Source organism: Macaca nemestrina, chromosome 8 (genome assembly GCF_043159975.1).
Source record: "Macaca nemestrina isolate mMacNem1 chromosome 8, mMacNem.hap1, whole genome shotgun sequence".
Classification (NCBI taxonomy): Eukaryota; Metazoa; Chordata; class Mammalia; order Primates; family Cercopithecidae; genus Macaca; species Macaca nemestrina.
Window position 1 is genome coordinate 123,974,612 of NC_092132.1, and position 20,424 is coordinate 123,995,035.

At 39.2% G+C, this 20,424-nt stretch overlaps 1 protein-coding gene and 1 long non-coding RNA gene across 8 annotated transcripts in view; one reads left to right on the forward strand and one right to left on the reverse strand.

The window, feature by feature from the left end:
- Positions 1–20,424, reverse strand: part of LOC105481969 (RNA binding protein, mRNA processing factor) — a 189,409-nt gene that overhangs the window by 96,508 nt on the left and 72,477 nt on the right. For all 7 annotated transcript variants that reach the window (XM_071068425.1, XM_011741771.3, XM_071068427.1 and 4 more), the window contains one exon: positions 2,702–2,779. In XM_071068425.1, the coding sequence (XP_070924526.1) occupies positions 2,702–2,779 (78 nt within the window). The remainder of the gene's footprint in view (positions 1–2,701; positions 2,780–20,424) is intronic.
- Positions 1–20,424, forward strand: part of LOC105481968 (uncharacterized) — a 64,818-nt gene that overhangs the window by 25,942 nt on the left and 18,452 nt on the right. The window lies entirely within an intron of this gene.

The following is a 20,424-nucleotide window of genomic DNA, read 5'->3' on the forward strand; positions in this document are numbered from 1 at the left end:
ACAATGGTAGAAAAATGAGTGTCTCTGTTAATAGCAATCTTTTTGTTTTCTTGGTCTAGGTAAGAATAGGGATTTTACAGAACTAGGCAAGGAAAGAAGGTAAATTTAATACAACAGGAAGGTCAGAGCATGTATTGATTGGGTCATGTATCTGCTATAAAATAACAACAATAAAACATTAAGAATATAGTTGGGGCCTGGCACGGTGACTCACGCCTGTAATCCCAGCACTTTGGGAGGCCAAGGTGGGCAGATCACGAGGTCTGGAGATCCAGACCATCCTGGCTAACATGGTGAAACTCCATCTCCACTAAAAATACAAAAAAATTATCCAGGCGTGGTGGCGGGCGTCTGTAGTCCCAGCTACTCAAGAGGCTGAGGCAGGAGAATGGCATGAACCTGGGAGGCGGAGCTTGCAGTGAGCTGATGGTGCCACTGCACTCCAGCCTGGGAGACAGAGCCAGACTCCGTCTCAAAAAAATATACCTGGTAAAACTCCCTGACCACATTTTCAAAACTGCCAGAAAAGGTTAAGCAGGCAATGATGTTGAATTTTGTTGAGTTATTTTGCTTACTTACTGAAGGAACCAGCTTTCATGTTGCTATTCTGATTGGGACATGCAAAAATAATCCCTTTGGATTTTTATTCCAGCTCATGCTCAAGAAAGACAGAAACACTCCCTCCCTTTCACTCCCTCTCTTCAACCCTCCCGGCTCCTCAAGATAAGCATAACAAAATGTGTTTATTTCTGAAAATAATCAATAGCTGGTGGCTTGCATTAATGGATGACACAGGGGAAAAACACACCACTTGACATGATTGACCACTACACACATCAGTGCAGAGACAGATTTGCAGACTAGGGTCAGCCTCCAGGGACTTTAATTAAAAGAGGGTTGTCAGGAATGTACCAGGGTGCTGACTTTATCATCAGGGTTTCTGGGCAGGATGCTGAGATTGATTCATCCTTACATCTTCCCAGCAGAGAACTATGTTGCCAATTAGCTACTATAAACATTTCACCTCAAAGGCCTTGAGCTCTTATGGCCAGAGAGGTCATGATTCACAGCTCTGCCTCTTCCTTTCTTCAAGGTGTTCTATTCTGAAAAAATTGGAGGTTTAAACACCATGAAGGTCTCGAAGGCAAAGGACAAGTGGATATTTCACTCAAGTAAAACACCACTGGTAGGGATATACTGTGTTCTCAAGTCACAAACAGAAAAGCAGTATAACATAATAGTTCAGAACAGAGAGGACAGAGTCAGACTGCTTGGGTTTGAATCTTGGCTCTGCCATTTTTTATGTGTGTAAACTTGAGCACAATTTATTCAACTGCTCCAAGTTTCATTTTCCTCATTTGAAAAAATGAGATTCACCCATTTGAAAAGACTGTGACGACACTTTAATAATTCATGTAAGGGGCTTGCTGGTGAATGTCTTTCTCTCTATACACCCCAAAACATAACAGTATTTTATATACTAAGAAGATCAATTTGCTTTAAAAGTTTTCATTCTATAAAAAGGATAGAAAAATAGTCCCTTTTATAAAAGTACAACCCGGCAGAAGAAACTCAGGAAATTCTATAAAAGGTGGCACTCTCTTCACACCACCTTCTCTTCCTTTCTCACTTCCTCCCACCTGACCTGGCGCCTGACCTCTGTTCCCCTGGGCCATCATCATTATTGTTGCATTAAAGGGATGGCTGTCTGGTGGAGTTATGTCCATTATGACATGGTGCCCTCTTGGCACATAAGCTAGACTGTTTTATCTTTGTTGGGTCTAACTGGCTGCCCCCGCAACCCTCCTTCCTCCTCCTCAACACAAGAGTTTTTAGTTGTCATATCCTATTCTCTCTCCCTAAGAAGCTGAATCCTATCCCTCAACCTGTCATGCCTTTATCACTGGGGACCTGCTTCAATGACGATGATCTTTAACCAGAAATCAAGATAGTCCATCACCTAATCGTAAGTGCGGTCCCTGCCAGGCACTGCTAACACATCCACACTGACCAACTTAAGACTTCCTGAACATAGGCCCTTCCAGGGAAGGCACATATACCTTCCAGGGCCCCAATTCGATCAGCTCCAGCTTTCTCCTATCCTCCAAAGGCCAACCTTCAAAAGGTTTCTTCTTGGCAGCATGGTTATTTCAGCATAGTTTCTAAGTGCTTGGTGTCTAATATACTATGAAGTTTTCAATCCTAGCAACATTATGTATCTATCAAGTGATCTTATTTCCATAGGAAGGACAGGTAACTGCACTAAATATTTCAATAAACACCAGGAAATATGACCCTCAACTCATAACTAGGTATCCTTTAAAATTTTGTTTTACTTTGTTTGAAAGTTTTCCCATGGAAAAAATAATCGTGGTTAGGTTCTTAACCCAGTTCATAAAAACCTATTTACATTTCCGAAGAACAGTATCAACAGTACTATTTCAAATAATAAGATATGAAATTAGAAATAAATCTTCACTAACATTATTGCATTTGAAATATAAATATGTAATTATGTAATTATCCCAAGTGAGACTATACATTAGAACTCAGTTGTTAAATCTCCTTTACTCATTAACCTTTTAAAAACATCTCTTTATGAAGTGCTTTCTCAAATATTTCATTTCTTGCTCCAAAAAGCCCTCAGGAAGCATACAGACTTTTGTCTCATTTTATAATTTCTGAAAGATAAAAAAGGTACCTTAAATGGTCTGAAAAGCAGATAGAGCTCCCGAGGTTTGATATCCAGAGGAAGGCCACTAACAAATAGGGTCCGGACCTGGAAAAATAAATTTAGGAAGTGATCAAGGGTGTGGACACTCCAGAGAGTTAACTCTCACCTGAAATCTCAAAAACATGTTATTCCAAATGTTCCACAACTCATACTAAATTCATGCTCTTTCCATGATACAATGCATACTTCACTGTTAAGATGCCACTAAACCAACTCTTTTTTTTTTCCTTTTTAAATTTTAGGGGAGATGCAGCTTTCTGTGTTATCTTAAGGTACCTTCCCTAAGCCAACACTTGAATATTTCTATGTGAATTATTCAGAGTGAATTACATCTAGTTGATTTAAATTTACAAGCTAACTTTTCCCAACTAGCCATTGCACAGTTATAAAAATGTGAAGGATGGGGGAAGGTTCCATATAATTTAAATATTAGCTTAAGAAAAAAATGACATGAGCACAGTAACTCTGCCACTCCTCTGCCCTAAATATATGGTCAATATAATGTGCTTCAAAAATAATACAAAAACAATTTGTTTCCTCCTGCTTGTTTTGTTGCTGCTTTCCTCATAGGCATTAATTACAATACCTTTAATAAATGTAAAAGTACAGTTAAGCCCAATGCACCTAAATAGTAACCAAAATGCATTAATTCTGCATCGGTTCGGTTCCAAAACAGCAGGGCCAACATCACTAACTATCGTTCCCATTGCGTTTTTTTGTTTTTTTGTTTTAAAATTTTAAGTACTGGGGTACACGTGCAGGATGTGCAGGTTACAAAGGTAAACACATACCATGGTGGTTTGCTGCACAGATCAACCTATCACCTAGGTATTAAGCCCAGTAACCATTAGCTGTTCTTCCTGAGGCTCTTCCTCCCCTCAAGCCCCTGACAGGCCCAATGTGTGCTGTTCCCCATCATGTGTCCCTATGCCCTCATCCTTCAGCTCCCACTTGTGAGAATATGTGGTGTTTGGTTTTCTGTTCCTGTGTTAGTTTGCTGAGGATAATGACTTACAGCTCCATCCATGTCCCTGCAAAGGACATGACCTCGTTCCCTTTTGTGGCTGCATAGTATTCCATGGTGTATGTGTACATTTTCTTTCTCCAGTCTATCACTGATGGGTATTTGGGTTGATTCCACGATTTTGCTATTGTGAATAGTGCTGCAATGAACATATACGCGCATGTATCTTCCTAACAGAATGACATATATTCCTTTGGGTATATATCCAGTAATGGGATTGCTGGGTCAAATGGTACTTCTGCTTCTACATCTTTGAGGAATCACTATACTGCCTTCCACCCATTGTGTTTAAGGCACAATCAACACATAGGCCTACCGTGACCAAGGTACCTGGCCACGGTGCCACTAATAAAAGTCATTCAAGACACATACGTAAATACATATAGTGTAGGGTGTACACTATGTGCTTAGTGTCTACTAAAATACAGAACACAGGGGAAACACCAGAGAAAGCATCCGAATAAGAATCTAAAGGATGGGCATTTACCAAATAGAGCCAAAAGATGAGGTGGGATGCCTAAGAATCACAGGCAGAGAAAGCATTCACCAAGGCAGTGAAGTAGAGGAAGAAAAAATACATTCTCGGGAAAGGGCAAGCCAAAACTAAACAAGAAGCTTGGGGTCAAACCACACAAAACATCAAAAGCCACTGGCTCAGGAATTTGATCTTGATTCAATAGGCAAGGAGTAGCTACTGAATTATCATCATATTTTCTATTTCTTTTTCTCTACTCACACGGATGCAACAAAACTGAAAACTTGATGCTCAACTGTTCAATTGTCAACCATGTATATACATGGAAGATTTTTCCTCAGTGAAAGACAGGGAGAATATTAGACAGACAGACAGTGTGCTACCATGTCTGGCTAATTTTTTGGAAAGATGGGGTTTCACCATGTTGCCCAGGCTGATCTCAAACTCCTGAGCTCAAGAGATCCGCCCATCTTGGCCTCCCACAGTGCTGGGATTACAGATATAAGCCATCTCGTCTAGCTTTAGGCTTTTTGTGAGATTCCCAACACTTTTCATTGCTTATTGTTATACAGAAGTGCGAATCACCAAGCAAGGCCTGTTTACTGACCCAGCACAATACCCAGTAAAATGTCATGCCATTTGCATGTGTGTTTGATAAACACTATAATGATGTAAATAGCCCCAGAATTCTGAATGCCTTATTTTATGATTTATAAACAGCTTTATTGAGGTTATGATTGATATATAATAAACTACACATCTTGAAAGTGTACGATTTTATGTTTTGAGATATGTATAACCTAAGAAACATCACAACCAAGACAATCTATCACCACCAAAAGTTTATTCATGCCCCTTTAATCCTTCCTCTCTGTCCCACCATTCTCCATTCCTAGGCAATCACAGATCTGGTCTCTTTATATATATGCTTCAAACACTTACACAGAGGGAACCATAGAGTATGTTTTTCATCTGGCTTCTTTCCCTTAGCATGAAGTGAAATTTACTTTGAGATTTATCTATGTTGTTGAATGTATCAACAGTCTATTCCTTTTTATTACTGAGAAGTATTCTGGAGTGTGGATACACCACAGTTTGTTTATCCATTCACATGCTGACAGACATTTGGGTTATTCTAGCTTTGGCTTTTACAAATAAAATGGCTTTGAACATTCATGTACAAATCTTTGTATGGATGTATACTTTCTTTCTTTTTGGATAAACACCTAGAAGTGGAATGCCTATATATGAAAGGTACATGCTTTTTTTTATGCCCATCAATTCCTTGTCTTATGGTTCAGAACATGGTAAATGTTCTGTGTGCACTTAAAACAAATGTGTATTCTGCTGGGGCTGGGTGGAATGATCTATAAGTATCAATTAGGTGAAGTTTGTTGTTCAAGTTTTCTGTATCTTTTGCATCCTCACTTCCAATACCCCCAACTTTGTCACCAGATAAACAAGTTCCTGGGGGTCTTTATGAAGTTGGCCAAGGCAGAATTGCTGACAAGTGTCAAAGATACAAACAGTGAGGAAATCCTGCTAATCCAGTGTGCCCTCCCTGTCACCTGCAACTCTCCTCCCCTAGTCCAGAAAGTGAACCCCATGTGTTCCACTTGGTTGTTCTGGTCAGGATAACCTGGGCAGAGCGAGAATATCATCTCCCATGCATTCAGATTTTGGGGACTGCCTGTTTTCTCTCTGACACTGTGCCAGGTGCTAATGGATTACAGGAATTTCCACAAAAATGATATGGTAAGCAGAACATACGTTCTAGGTGTCATGGTGCCATTTATCTAGTGGTGCATCTTACCATGTGATAAATATGAATTAGAATTTGAGGAGTTAACCTAGAAAATAAACTATTATTTATGACATTGTTATAGAGAAAAGGGCATCATAAACGTCAATTTACCAACAGAGGTTACTTGAAATCTGGGGATTATCAACAAAAGGTTACTTAATATAAATTAAAGTTCATCTGTATCATACAATGAAATACTACACAGCCAATAAAAATGATGTTCAAGAAAAAAGTATATATAGTTCCACTTTGTTTTATAAAGTAGCCAACATATAAGTATTCATAAAGGAAAAAAATTTATCTTATAGTATGTGTACTCAAATGTTTCTATCATTTAGCTCTCAATGGTATAGTAACTGATTTTAATGTTTATTAGCTTATTTGTATTTTCCATCTTTCTAAAATAAATATGCATTAAATGCTATAAGTTTATTTTATTAGGTTAAGAACTACCTCAATTTATTACCTCCCTTTCTTTAAGGGACTAGAGACAAAGTCGATATTTATATCAATATTATATTATAAACTTTATGGAGGAAATTCTTTCTTAGGTAAATATTCCATAATGGAAAGTGAAGAGATTCTTATGTTAGTGTTTCAATAGAAAATTGCTATACATAGGGAAAAAGAAAATCCGAACTCCTGTCAGGCCTAAGTTTGCCATTCACCCATAGATGCCAAGAGGCTCAAAGCAACTCTGTTTTGTTCATCAAACTGGAGGCAGATCAGATGTTTGGCATTTTATTTAAACATGGACGAGACTTAGGTTTCCTAGAATCTCATGAAGTCCACTATTGTTTCAGAAATCTACCAGAATATCTCATCTCACTCACTGAGATATTCTTTCCTCCAGCAGAACACACTGACAAGGGGGAAATAATTTCTGAATACTTACATTATGTATTTGATTCCAACTAGAGGTCACTTAAATCCAAGAGCATAATGTGCTTGGAATCCTAGAGACCTCCTCAGACTAGGAAAGTCATCAAGCAAGTTTTAAAAAAATCATGAATAATGAATGGAAAAAATAGCTTCCTGAAGATCAAATTCATGCTTTTCTATGGTGACTGGGATCTAGAATCACAAATTTTTTTTTTTTTTTTTTTTTTAGATGGAATCTCGCTTTGTTGCCCAGGCTGGAGTGCAATGGCGCAATCTTGGCTTACTGAGACTTCTGTTTCCCAGGTTCAAGCCATTCTCCTGCCTCAGCCTCCCGAGTAGCTGGGATTACAGGTGCTCACCACCACACTCAGCTAATTTTTGTATTTTGAGTAGAGATGGGGTTTCACCATATTGGCCAGCCTGGTCTCGAACTCCTGACCTCAGGTGATCTGCCCGTGTTGGCCTCCCAAAGTGCTGGGATTATAGGTGTGAGCCACCGTGCCTGGCCTGGAATCACAGAAATATTTTAAAATATTTTAGTTTCCCTACTCTAAAAAGTATATTACCATCATACTTTTCATCTGAGCCACTAAAGGGCACTTCAGAGTTTTGGCTTTGCTAAGCCTACTGAATTCATAAAGACATGATTCCTGCCTTCAGGGAGCTTACTGTCAGTGAAATAAACTGAATATGTAATGGCTGCCTGTGATCACAGAAAGCTTAGCTCATTCACAAAGTAAATTAAAAAACCCCAAGAGTAAGATACAAGCACAAGCAGCATGTAAATCCATGATGAAATACTCATTAACAAAACTGTTCCCCAAAAATAACAAATGAATTACTACGCCAACTGAACTTTGCAGCAGGTCAAAGCATTATCCAGAGCAGCCCTTAGTTTACCAGCAATGTCTATGGACACAGATGTGCCTGGCACTATGCCTTTAGCATCCGCAGATGTTTACTTTATGGAACACACGGGGAAACATATTTCTTAGACAAGTACACAACATGCCTCATAGAAGTTCAAGAGATGAAACTGCTGACAGTTTTGTCCCAAAGGGACTCACAAAGATTTGTAGATGTACCTTCAACTTCCTTTTTACCCCAATAGGACTGAAAGAATAAATGCTAGTAAAAATCATCCTGTGCTGGGCAGAAGAGCAAGAGTGTTCTTGGCTTAGCCATTATCCAGCATTCCTACAGAGGCTACAGTCAGATTTGGATAAACTGGCCACGTGTTCTTAAATGGCACTGCCAGCTCCCACTAGGAAAGGCAAGACATTTTATTGACCGGCTTCTCATGTAATAAACTCCGATTCAGTAAGTAAAGTCATTTGTGGCAGTCTTGAGCTTCCCTGGAGAGAAAGGCCAAAAGTAGGCCTTGAAATGGCCCTCTCTTTAATAAAGAGCGCATCTAATCTTGTTGGTAATCTAGGCATGAAAATAAAAAGCAATAGAAAAATGCTCGACTTCAGTACACAACAGAGAATAATCACACACACTTTTCAACTAGCAGCCACATCTGGTAAACACATAGTATCCAAAGACTATGAGCATTTTCTGTGCACGTTCTAGTTTTTCATAAAGGTTTTAAGGTCATCCATCTAGTTGCTCTGAGCTGGCCTCTTGAGGTTCCTCTTAAAATCATGGCACTGGGAAGGATAAATATCTTCTAATGATTCAGGAATGACTGTGTATAGTTACTTATTTGAAACGCTCTGAGTAAACCCATGGTGTTAATGGCTATATTCATCCCTCTCTCTGCTAGCTCTCTCTTAATCTACCCATATTCTTAAAGATATAAATGAAGACCCCCAAAGCAGCTTTTAAATGTGCTATATGTTTGAATCATTCTTTTGGAGAAACCATTCTTGAAACACACAGTGGATTCACAGATGAAACCTTTCAATGGGCGTTTTAGAGTTTGAAGGCTGTTTTTTGTAGTGTATAACAGTCCTAGACACAGAGTGTATGTTCTATAAATATCTCTTGACTGATTTAGAAATATACGTAAATCCATAATACATAATTATGTATTATGTACATATACATAATCATATGTATATGTACATATAATTATGTATATACATATGTATGTATATGTACATATAATTATGTATTATGTACATATACATAATACATAATCCCATATTCATGGAGATATAAGTATTTGCTTGTAAACAGTTCAGCTGATGACATGGCAAACAAAATAAGATGGCATTTCCCAGTCACAATTGTATCAACAGAGTTACATAACATCAACTGACAAACACCCATATATGGCAAAAAGGCAGGAGAGATCAGTATTATAAGATAAAGGTTATTTAGAACGGGGGAAAGGGAAGTAGGATAAAAATCAATCTGAATCAAGGAGAAAAATGTAAGACATAGACTGAAATGGAGACTGACCCAAAAAGAGAAAGTGCAAAAGAACTTCAGGACTATATAGACCAGAATAGTGATCAATATATGGTTACTAGGAAAATTATTCACATTTTAATTTATGATAATTAAAACATACTTACAAATACATATGTCCAATTTCAACAAATCAAATTCGTAATTAACAAAGTTTTTTTGGGGGGAAAAAAAAAAGCCCAAATTCATTAACTTGCACATTTAAAAAGCTGAGTAAGTAGATATCCAGATTTACTGACAGAGAACAAGGTTCGTAATTATTAAGGGAAAAAGCAAACAGCAGGAACTGCCCATATCCCCGGTTTAATTCTCTTAGGGTTTTTATAAGTTAGTACATGCTCAAGGGGGAAAAAAAGGTATTAAAGGAATACATACCAAGTTATCTATATGTTAATAGTGGAGAGGAAGGTAGAATTATAGATAAACTTCATTTTATGTATTTATACATTTTGGCATTTAAATTACAAGCATAAACGACTATTTTAAAAATGAGAACAAATCCAAGCCCAAATGTATTTCCTTGGTTTGGAAATACAAACTCAGCGTGTCCACTGTCCTTAGAAATACTCTTTCTCATTTTCCTGCCCGTCCTTGATCCTCAGGGACAAGCTTGATCTGGCAAAAATATATTCATGTAACTTGCTTCACATTTCAATTCTGACCAACAGTCAGTATTTACTTCTGAAAAAATAATCCTAACCAAAAAAGGGAACCAGTGACTAAGGTTGCCCCAGGAGCAGAAACATCCTGGTTTCAGTCAAAGGAGTATTCTTGCTTTGTGACTGCTCTACTGAGACAAGAACAGAGGGATCACTCCCATTCCAAGACTATGGCAGTGCCATCCCTCTCTGACAGACCATGTAATATAAACTTGGGTTTCAGAAACTGAGAAGTTAAGGCCTCCACATAACCGTGCAGCACAAATCTCATAGAGCTGGGTTGTTTTAACACACAAGAGGGGCATCAGAGCCCAGTTTGTAAATTTTACACACTGGTTAAATTCTTTTACTCCTTTTAAATAATCTATAAGTTATTTGTTTATTTTGTAACCATGAGCTGAAACACCAAGTTGCAAGACTCAACCCTGCTGAGGACTGCTGGTCATCTCATTTCCAAAGGCGGCTTTGTTGTCTTGGTATGATTTCCCATTCAGGCCTTGCCACCATGAAAATGGATTACTGCAACCATTAAAATGGTCTGCCAGGCATTTAATTCTGATTGCAGCTCAGCAGAAGCGAACTGGCTTTGGTCAAGCTCCAGTTTCTAGTTGGCACTGACTTCAAGAAAAGCAGGTGGTCAAGTTCTTACTTCCCGAAAATGGTCACCTATTGGACTTAAAGACTTGTTCCTTTTTCGTGCCCTGGGAAGGCATGCTTTGGTTCAGGAGATCACATTGCTATAGTTACCAAGGATTCACTAACCATAGGATTTAAAAAAGGGCCACTGGCCAGGCATGGTGGCTCATGCCTCTAATTCCAGCACTTTGGGAGGCCGAGGCAGGTGGATCATCTGAGGTCAGGAAATGGAGACCAGCCTGACCAACATGGTGAAACCCCATCTCTACTAAAAATACAAAAATTAGCCAGCGTGGTGGTCGGCACCTGTAATCCCAGGTACTTGGGAGGTTGAGGCAGGAGAATCACTTGAACCCGGGAGGCACAGGTTGCTGTGAGCCGAGATGGCACCACTGCACTCTAGCCTGGGTGACAGAGCAAGACTCCATCTCAAAAAAAAAAAAAAAAAAGCCACTGTGCTGTTGTTATGAACTCCCAGGTTCCCAGGTTTGGGTCTCACTCTGGTCAAGCTGGAGTGCAGTGGTACGATCATAGCTCACTGCAGCCTAGAATGCCTGGGCTCAAGTGATTCTCCCACCTCAGCCAACCAAGTAGCTAGGACTAATGGTGTGTGCCACAACATCCAATTAATCTTACTATGTTTGTTTTTTGTAGGGACGAGGTCTTGCCCAAGCTGGTCTCAAACGCCTGGTCTCAAGTTATCTTCACACCTTAGCCTACCAAAGTATTGAGATTATAGGTGTAAGCTATCACACCTAGCCTATTTTAGTATTAATCATTGCTCTTTCCTTTCTAAAAGAAAAAGCCGTCCATATATTAATAATTACCCACAGTGCATGACTCCCTAGTTTTGAGGAATCCACTAGTATTTACTGTTAAGTGACAGTTACTGACACAATCTGTAGAATAACCAAATTCACACCCTGATTTAGGACCTATGGAAACCAAGGTCCCTTTGCCAAGGTGATCACAAAGTTTTCGGCAGGATGATGGAAAGAAGGAAGACTAATGGGAGCACAGGTGGAAAAGAGAAGAACAATGATGTTCCATAATTCATAAAGGCAGAACCTGAGCACTGCTCAGACATGCTTGGGGAAGAGGGACAGCAAGTTAGCACTGGGTACACCACACCACTATGTTCAATCTTTGAGGAGTCAATCCCAGCCCAATTCAGTGCTGACTTCTAATCAGCATGTTTCATAAGCTCTGACTTTGATAGGACTTCTTTTTTTCTTTTTTTGAGACCGAGTCTCACTCTGTCACCCAGGCTGGAATGCAGTGACACAATTTCAGCTCACTGCAACCTGTGCCTCCCAGGATCAAGCGATCCTCCTACCTCAGTCTCCTGAGTAGCTGGGATTACAGGCGCCTGCCATCACACCTGGCTAATTTTTGTATTTTTAGCAGAGACGGGGTTTCACCATGTTGGCCAGGCTGGTCTCGAACTCCTGACCTCAGGTGATCCACCTGCCTCGGCCTCTCAAAGTGCTGGGATTACAGGCGTGAGCCACCACGCCCTGCTTGATAGAACTTCTTAAGAAGCAAACTCCAACTCAGGCCATTCCTCATGTCTGCCATATATCTAAAAGGGAAAGAGAAAAGGTGAGAATTCCTAGGGTTTTAAGCTGCTAAAGTATAGGCAAGAGAAGTGTCTGTATATGTTAACACTTAACCTCGTTAAGAAATTCCCTTAGTACTCTCAGACACAGGGGGAAAGAGGTATATCAGATACAAATTAAGAATTTAAGGTTTGAATTAGACTAGACAGGAAACTATATGTGTGTATATATGAGAGAACTTAACCTCAGTATTAGGAAATTCACTGAATGCTGTCAAACAAGAAACATGGTTGTCAAATCCTTAGAGTTCAACAAAGAAGTTCCTTATAAAGGCAGGATGCTTCATCCCTTAACTCTGGTCCTGTTCTTACTCCATCCTTTAGTTCTTCTAACTAATTGTTAGATGGCTTGCTCTATTTCAACCCTGGTCAGCCTATGAAATGTTACTTTTCACACAATTTCACTGCATACATGCTAAAACATTAAGTTTTTTAATGTATACATCAGTCCAGTGTATTATGAACATAAAGTTGCATTCTAATGCCCTAAGGTGCACATGCCCTTATGGTTTAATCCTAAGTACCCTGAAGTTTAATGTCAAAATGATTACCACAATAAAGACTTTTCTATGGACTGACAAAATGAAATATAAGCACAGAATATGAAAAAGATCAAAATTCTAAGACCTCTCTTCCTTTCTCCTTTAGCATAATTTGGTGACTCATTTTACAAAGCAGAGTTCTTCAAAGAAACGAGTCATTTCATTTCTCTCAAACTACCTACTTAAAACTAACCCAGACGACACACAGTTCTTCGTGGTCATTTAAAGTACCAGGAAAAAAAAATTAGACAGTGGCAGTTCACAGTTCCAACACTGCCCAGGACTCTCAAGTATTTATTGCTTTTGATATTAGCAATATACAAACTCTGAGGAACTTCATCCCATTGCCAACTTCAGTTTACAATGCATTCTTAAAACTATGCACCGTGCTTCTAACAATTAGAGAAGGTGTGAACTAGAAAGCTGGGGTGGGGGGCAGTTTATTTCCCAATATTTAGTTATCAGAAATTGCCCGATATATAGTTTAAATTTCTTGGTGCCAGGCCAGTTAGTTCATCTTTAAACTGAAAGTTCTTTCCCATATGACAGTGAGCATCCCAGTACTTGGCAGGAGGTGATCAGTATCTATCAACTAAATGAGTGAATGTAAAAATTGGGTCAAAGTACTAAACCAGATATAAAAGAGAGGGCCATATCACTCATGAATATCTAGATATGAACACGTAAGTATGAAGAAAGTCATTAAAACTTTTTTTTATTTTAAAGAAACAGGTTGTACTGGCGCAATCATAGCTCACTGCAGCCTCAACTTCCTTGGCTCAAAAAGATCCTCCTGCCTAAGCTTGCCAAGTAGCTGAGACAACAGGTATTCACAGCGGGCCTAATTTTTTTGTTTTCCGTATTTGTGGAAATGAGTTCTCCCTATGCTGCCTAGACTGGTCTTGAACTCTTGGGATCAAGTGATCCTCCTGCCTCCACCTCCCCAAGTCCTGGGATTACAGGCAAGGGGCCACCAAACCTTGTGAGTTCGAATATGCACTCAAGAGGTTAAGTGCTCAAAGCATATGGTTCACAGAACAACCAAAAACACATGGAGTCTGCTGGGATTCAAATCCAGGTTCTGCAACTCACAAGGTATGCACTTGGACAAATCACTTAACTTTTCCGTTCCTAAGTTTCCTCATATTAAACTACGTCCACAATTTCTTTGATATTCCTCCCTTAAAGAAGTGGAGCTTAATCCCCTTCACCTTTAGCATGGTGAAACCTCACCTCTACTAAAAATACAAAACTTAGCTGGGCGTAGTGGCAGATACCTATAAACCCAGCTACTCAGGAGGCTGAGGCAGGAAAACCACTTGAACCCAGAAGGAGGAGAATGGAGTGAGTCGAGATTGCATCACTACACTCTAGCCTGGGTGACAGAGCAAGACTCTGTCTCCAAAAAAAAGAAAAAATTAAGTATAATGTTACTTAATTTTATAATATTACTGATTTGTTTAATCATCACTTTTTATTGTAGTATATGATATTTTAGCTACTTTATATTTACATTAAAATCCATACCTGATTGTATCTCACATGACACAAAAACAGTGATAATACTGGTGCTGGTGAAGATGCAGAGAAACAGAAATCTCTCACATATGTTGCTGTTGGGAATGCAAAAAGGTACAACCACACTAGAAAACAGGTTCTTATCAAACTATGCAATTTCCAAACAATCTAGCAGTTGTACCCTTGGGTACCTATTCTAAAGAAATAAAAACTCAAGTTCACACAAAAACCTGAATGGTTAAACAAACTAGATATATACTTAACATGGGCTACTAGTCAGCATTGAGAATAAATAAACTACCAATACAAGCAACAACTTGAATGACTCTCAAGGGAATTACACTAAGTAAAAAAAGCCAATTACATAATGCATAATCCCACTTATCTAACATACTCGAAAGCTACCTTAGGGATCTTTGTAGTGGGGACTTGTTCCCCACTAACTTGACTGTGGTGGTGGATCCATGAACCTACACATATAATAAAACTTCACAGAAACAAAATTAGTGGATTATATCAACTTCTTGATTGTGACATTGTGCTACAGTTTTCTAAGATGTTACTACAGGCAGAAACTAGGCAAAGGGCACAAGTGATCTCTCTGTATTCTTAGAACTGTACGTGAGGCAGGATGCGGTGGCTCACTTCTGTAATCTCAGCACTTTGGGAGGCCAAGGCAGATGGAAAACAAGGTCAGGAGATCAAGACCATCCTGGCTAACATGGTGAAACCCCGTCTCTACTAAAAAATACAAAAAATTAGCCGGGCGTGGTGGTGGGGGCCCGTAGTTCCAGCTACTCAGGAGGCTGAGACAGGAGAATCACTTGAACCCAGGAGGCAGAGGTTGCAATGAGCTGAGATAGCGCCACTGCACTCCAGCCTGGGCGACAGGGCGAGGCTCCGCCTCCCAAAAACAAACAAACAAAAACTATATATGAAACTACGATGAGGTCAAACTTAAAAGTTTAGTTAAGCAAATTTCAGTATACGTTAAATAAATTTTAATATTTAAAACTTTTGAAGAAAAATTGTCCCTAAAAGTTATCAAGTCACTTTTTATTTGGAGCCTATTTAGATTAAAACTATATAAATCACTTGTTTATGATGCCATAATGCTGTCAGGAATAAATAATTGTATCATCATCAATGAAGAGATTGGTATCAGTTGGTAAAGCTAGGCAGTAGCAGCTATGCAGTTAGGGGTGCATATGCATTTCTATTTTAAAGTCCCACCAGAAGACTGGTCTTTTTCCCGTTATTTTCTTTTTTTAGATGGGGTCTCACCTTCACCCAGGCTGGAATGCAGCGGTGTGATCGCGGCTCACTACAAACTCCACCTACCAGACTCAAGAAATCCTCCCCCACCTCAGCTTCCCAAGTAGATGGGACCACAGGTGTATGCCACAATGCCTGGTTAATTTTCCGTATTTTTGGTAGAGAAATACAAAATGTCAAAACATTTATTGAACTCCTGAGCTCAATTGATCTACCCACCTCAGCCTCCCCAAAGTGCTGGGATTACAGGTGTGAGCCACCACACCCAGCTCCGTTGATTTTTAATTTACTAGATGCAATAATCTAAAAGGCAATAAAATAAACATGACTCTTTTTAAAAAAAGAGGTATTTCAACTTAAAATTTTCCTGATTTGTTTAATCACTACTTTTTATGGTACTGTAAGAAATCTTAGCTATAGTCTGCTTTAACATCTAGACTTAATTCCAGATGTATCTCACGTAATATAGAAAATAAATAGCAAGAATATAAATGTAAAATATTTTGAAGCTAATACCAGGAAAAAGACTAAGAGGGTCAAGCCTAGGGACGTTCACAGAGCACAGATGTTTATGTAGCCTAATGGGGCTTTGGTGAGCTCTCTACTAAGAATCACCCACTTTTCTAAAACTGTTTCTACAGAAAAATTCCATTCAGCCACTATTTAGACCACCACATGGCTGAAATACAAGTTTTTAGAACATAACATATTTTACATTAGTGCCTTTCTCTAATTCACAAACTAATTTACTTAATACTATGAAGCCCAGTGCTGATAATGAGTACTTCCAGTAAAAGAACAAACTTCCATTTTTAAGTTTAGATATTTGTAAGTTTGGATTGTTAGTTTAGATTAGCTTCTCCAATTGTATGCATTTCAAATTTCAGAATACATTCAGTACATTTAGGCTACAATTAATACGCCCCAGCCTACTCAGTACTCTCCACCAAAGACATATTTGTTTGATCTGATAACCACCTAATTATGTCTGTTAACTATTTATGTGGTTGTATGAATCAAGTCAATATTAAGTTTATATGCTGCTTATATGCATGTGTAATTATGTAGAGACACAGATCTTACAAGACTTGCTATGATGTAAAACTAGCAATGTTATGTGCCTGCTGGAAACAACAAAAGACAACAAATGTGAGAGGAAAAAAAAGGCGAGGTTTGTGGTTGAGAAATAACCTAGGTTAGCATGATTATATGTGCTTTTAAATTGATCTAAAGTATTTTTTAAAGTTTATTGAGATATTTAATCTGGCATTATATAAATTTTCAATGACTATAACGGGAGGAAAAGACCATTAAATTGAGGACTGTGGTTTAAATCATGCTTCTGTTTTAAAGCAAACTGTTGAGGCCTTCGGGACTGATCTTGTTGGGCCTCAGTTTCCTTATTTATGAAATGAAAGTGTGTAAGAGTCGATCTCCAAGTTCCATTCCAACTCCACAGGTATAACGAAAGGCTTTTGTTAAAAGCATACAGAGGTCACAAAACACCAGCTGGGAAGACCTAGTTCTTGTCATTGAGAACCTGTCAATCAAGCCACTTTTCACCACACATTTATTTAAAATGTACAATCTATTTATGGTTCATGTAATAATTAAAACAGAATGAAGCTGGGCAGTGTTCATGCCTGTAGTCCCAGCTACTCAGGAGGCTGAGTTCAAGGAAAGCCTGAGCAACAGAGATCCCATTATCTAAAAACAAAGAACAAAACAAAAAAACCCCACTTGGTGCAGTGGCTCATGCCTGTAATCTTAGCACTTTGGGAGGCCAAGGTGGGAGAATCGCTTGAGGTCAGGAGTTCGAGACCAGCCTGGCCAACATAGTGAAACTCTGTCTCTACTAAAAATATAAAAATTAGCCAGGTGTGGTGGCACACGCCTATAATCCCATCTATTCAGGAGGCTGAGGCAGGAGAATCACTTGAACCCAGGAGGTGGCGGTTGCAGTGAGCGGAGATTGTGCCACTGCACCCCACCTTGGGTGACAGAGCGAGACGCCATCTCAAAAAAAACAAAAAAAAACAAAACAAACAAACAAAAAAGGCCAACATGCTGGGTGTGGTGGCTCATGCCTATAATCCCATCACTTTGGGAGGCAACAAAGTGAGACCCCATCTTTACAAAAGCTAGCTCTGGATGTGGTGGCCCATGCCTTTGGTCCCAGCTACACAGGTGACTGAAGCAGGAGGATCACCTGAGCCCAAGGAGGTTGAGGCTGCAGTGAGCCATGTTTACACCACTGCACTCCAGCCTGAGTGACAGTGAGATCTTGTCTCAAAACAGCAACAACAGTGTTTGAGGCCACAAATTTAAAGAATTTAGCACAGAATTGCCAGTGCAAAACAAGGTAAATGAACTGCAGAATTACTGATGTGCAACCAGTTCATCACAGACACTGACCTAAGAGCCATGACTAAATCTACTTGTTTTTGTTTTTTTTTCTTGTGAAAGAATTACTCAGCAGACCATAGTGTTAAAGCTATAAACTCTGGAGTCAGATTGCCTGGGTTTGAATCCCAGGTCCAACACCAATTAGCTAAGCAATCTTGGACCAACTATTAATTAAATGAGTGCTTAGTGTCATCTGTAAAATAGGAGTAACAAAACCTTCCTCATAGGGTTGCTAAGAGGAATAAATCAGTGAATATTTGTAGAACCTTCAGAAAAGTACCTGACAGGCAGACTAAGTATGACCCAAGGTTTTGTTAAACAAATTCTGTAGGCCCTCCATATCTGTGGGTTCCACATCATGGATTCAACCAACCACAGATCAAAAATATTCTGAGGAAAAAAAAAATGCATCTGTAGTGAACATGTACAGACTTTTTTGGGTCATCATTCCCTACACATTATAGTATACCTATTTACATAGCATTTATATCATATTAGCTATTATAAGTAATCTAGAGATGATGCAAATATACAGGAGGATGTGCATAGGTTATATGCAAATACCATACCCATTTTATATCAGAGACTTGGGCATCCAGGTTTTGGTATCCTCAGAAGTCCTGGAACCGATCCCCCACAAATACTGAGGGATGAATATATAAATTCCTCAAGTGCTACCCCATTACACTTTCTGCTAGCAGGGACAGAAAAAGTACTTAAAGAATGTAAATCAAGGCCAGGGCGGTGGCTCACGCCTGTAATCCCAGCACTTTGGGAGGCTGAGGTGGGCAGATAATGAGGTCAGGAGTTCGAGACCAGCCTGACCAAAATGGTGAAAACCTGTCTCTACTAAAAATTAGCGGGGTGTGGTGGTGTGCGCCTATAATCTCAGCTACTCAGGAGGCTGAAGCAGGAGAATCACTTCAACCCGGGAGGCAGAGGTTGGAGCCGAGATCGCACCACTACACTCCAGACTAGAAGACTAGATGACAGAGCAAGACTGTCTCAAAAAAAAAAAAAAAAAAAGAATGTAAATCAAATTCTAAAACTTAGGATTTCATTTAGCTACAGATATTTTGAGAAGTTACCCATAACACTGCTTCAATTGCTATCAAAGAAAAAGAACATTACCACTTAACAAACTGCATATCACTAAACAAATTAAACACAAATATTTCATTATTAATACTGAATTTCCAGTCTGAAATGCTTATTTATACTACCCCACCACCACCACCTTTCAGGAATTTGGAATTACTTTACAAAGTTTAACCTGTGACTGAAAATACAGATTTGTAATATATCTGTAAAGAGCACAAATAAAACAGCATATTTTACAGAAACCAGCTCAATTATTTTCCATTTTGTGAATTTCAAACATCTTGGGCAGTTCCCAAAACTATTCTCAACTGAGAAAGGATTCTCTCAAAATTGTCAGAACCTAGGGGCATATGAAGGATCTTTCAGAGCTGACACGACCCAGCCTGTCAGTGATCTTTGGAACCTGGTATGACAGGCCAGCATTGGCCAGAACACAGGCAATGATATGTGCGGGCAAGACAGTTCTCACAGTGCCAGAGAGTCTGTGTTTTAGTACGACCAAATAAAGATACGACCAACATCCCAGATATGCAGTTCTGTTGTGCCAAGGTTCTGAAAGTTCTTTTTTTTTTTTTTTTTGAGATGGAGTCTCCCTCTGTCTTCTAAGCTGGAGTACAGTGGTGTGATCTTGGCTCACTGCCACCTCTGCCTCTGGGGTTTCAAGCAATTCTCTGCCTCAGCCTCCCAAGTAGCTGGGACTACAGGCACACACCACTGTGCCCAGCTAATTTTTGTATTTTTAGTAGAGACAGGGTTTCGCTATCTTGGCCAGGCTGGTCTTGAACTCCTGACCTCATGAGCCACTGCGTGTGACCCAAAGGTTCTCAATCACTCTTGCAGGGCCACATCTAAGCTATTGTTAATTACAGGTCATTTGTTCCGACCCCAGTGAAAGAATTTCCAAATATTCTAAATATAATAAAACCCAAAATCTCATCAGAAATCTTAAAAGACTGTATATGTCTATGCCAAACTACAATATAACCATGATTTTTTCAAAAATCTTTTCAGTGTGGTTAATACCACACACCATATGCAATACTTTTTTGGTAACTGAAACTGTGTCAAAAGTACTATGGACCCAGAGAATAAGAATATGGACCCTTAGCCTTACACCTCATCCCTCAACACCATCAAGTGTAAGCAGCGCCTACACAACTGGCTCACAGCCCTTAGATGACCCTTTAAGGCTAGCACAAGTATCACCTTTTTTGCCCAAATGTCTTTCATCTTTGCTGGAGAGTATACTATTCATCAGAAATTTTCAATTTTATTTGCAGTGTCACCTTAGATGACAAAAATTAGAGATGTTAAAAAGCAACAAACATCAGA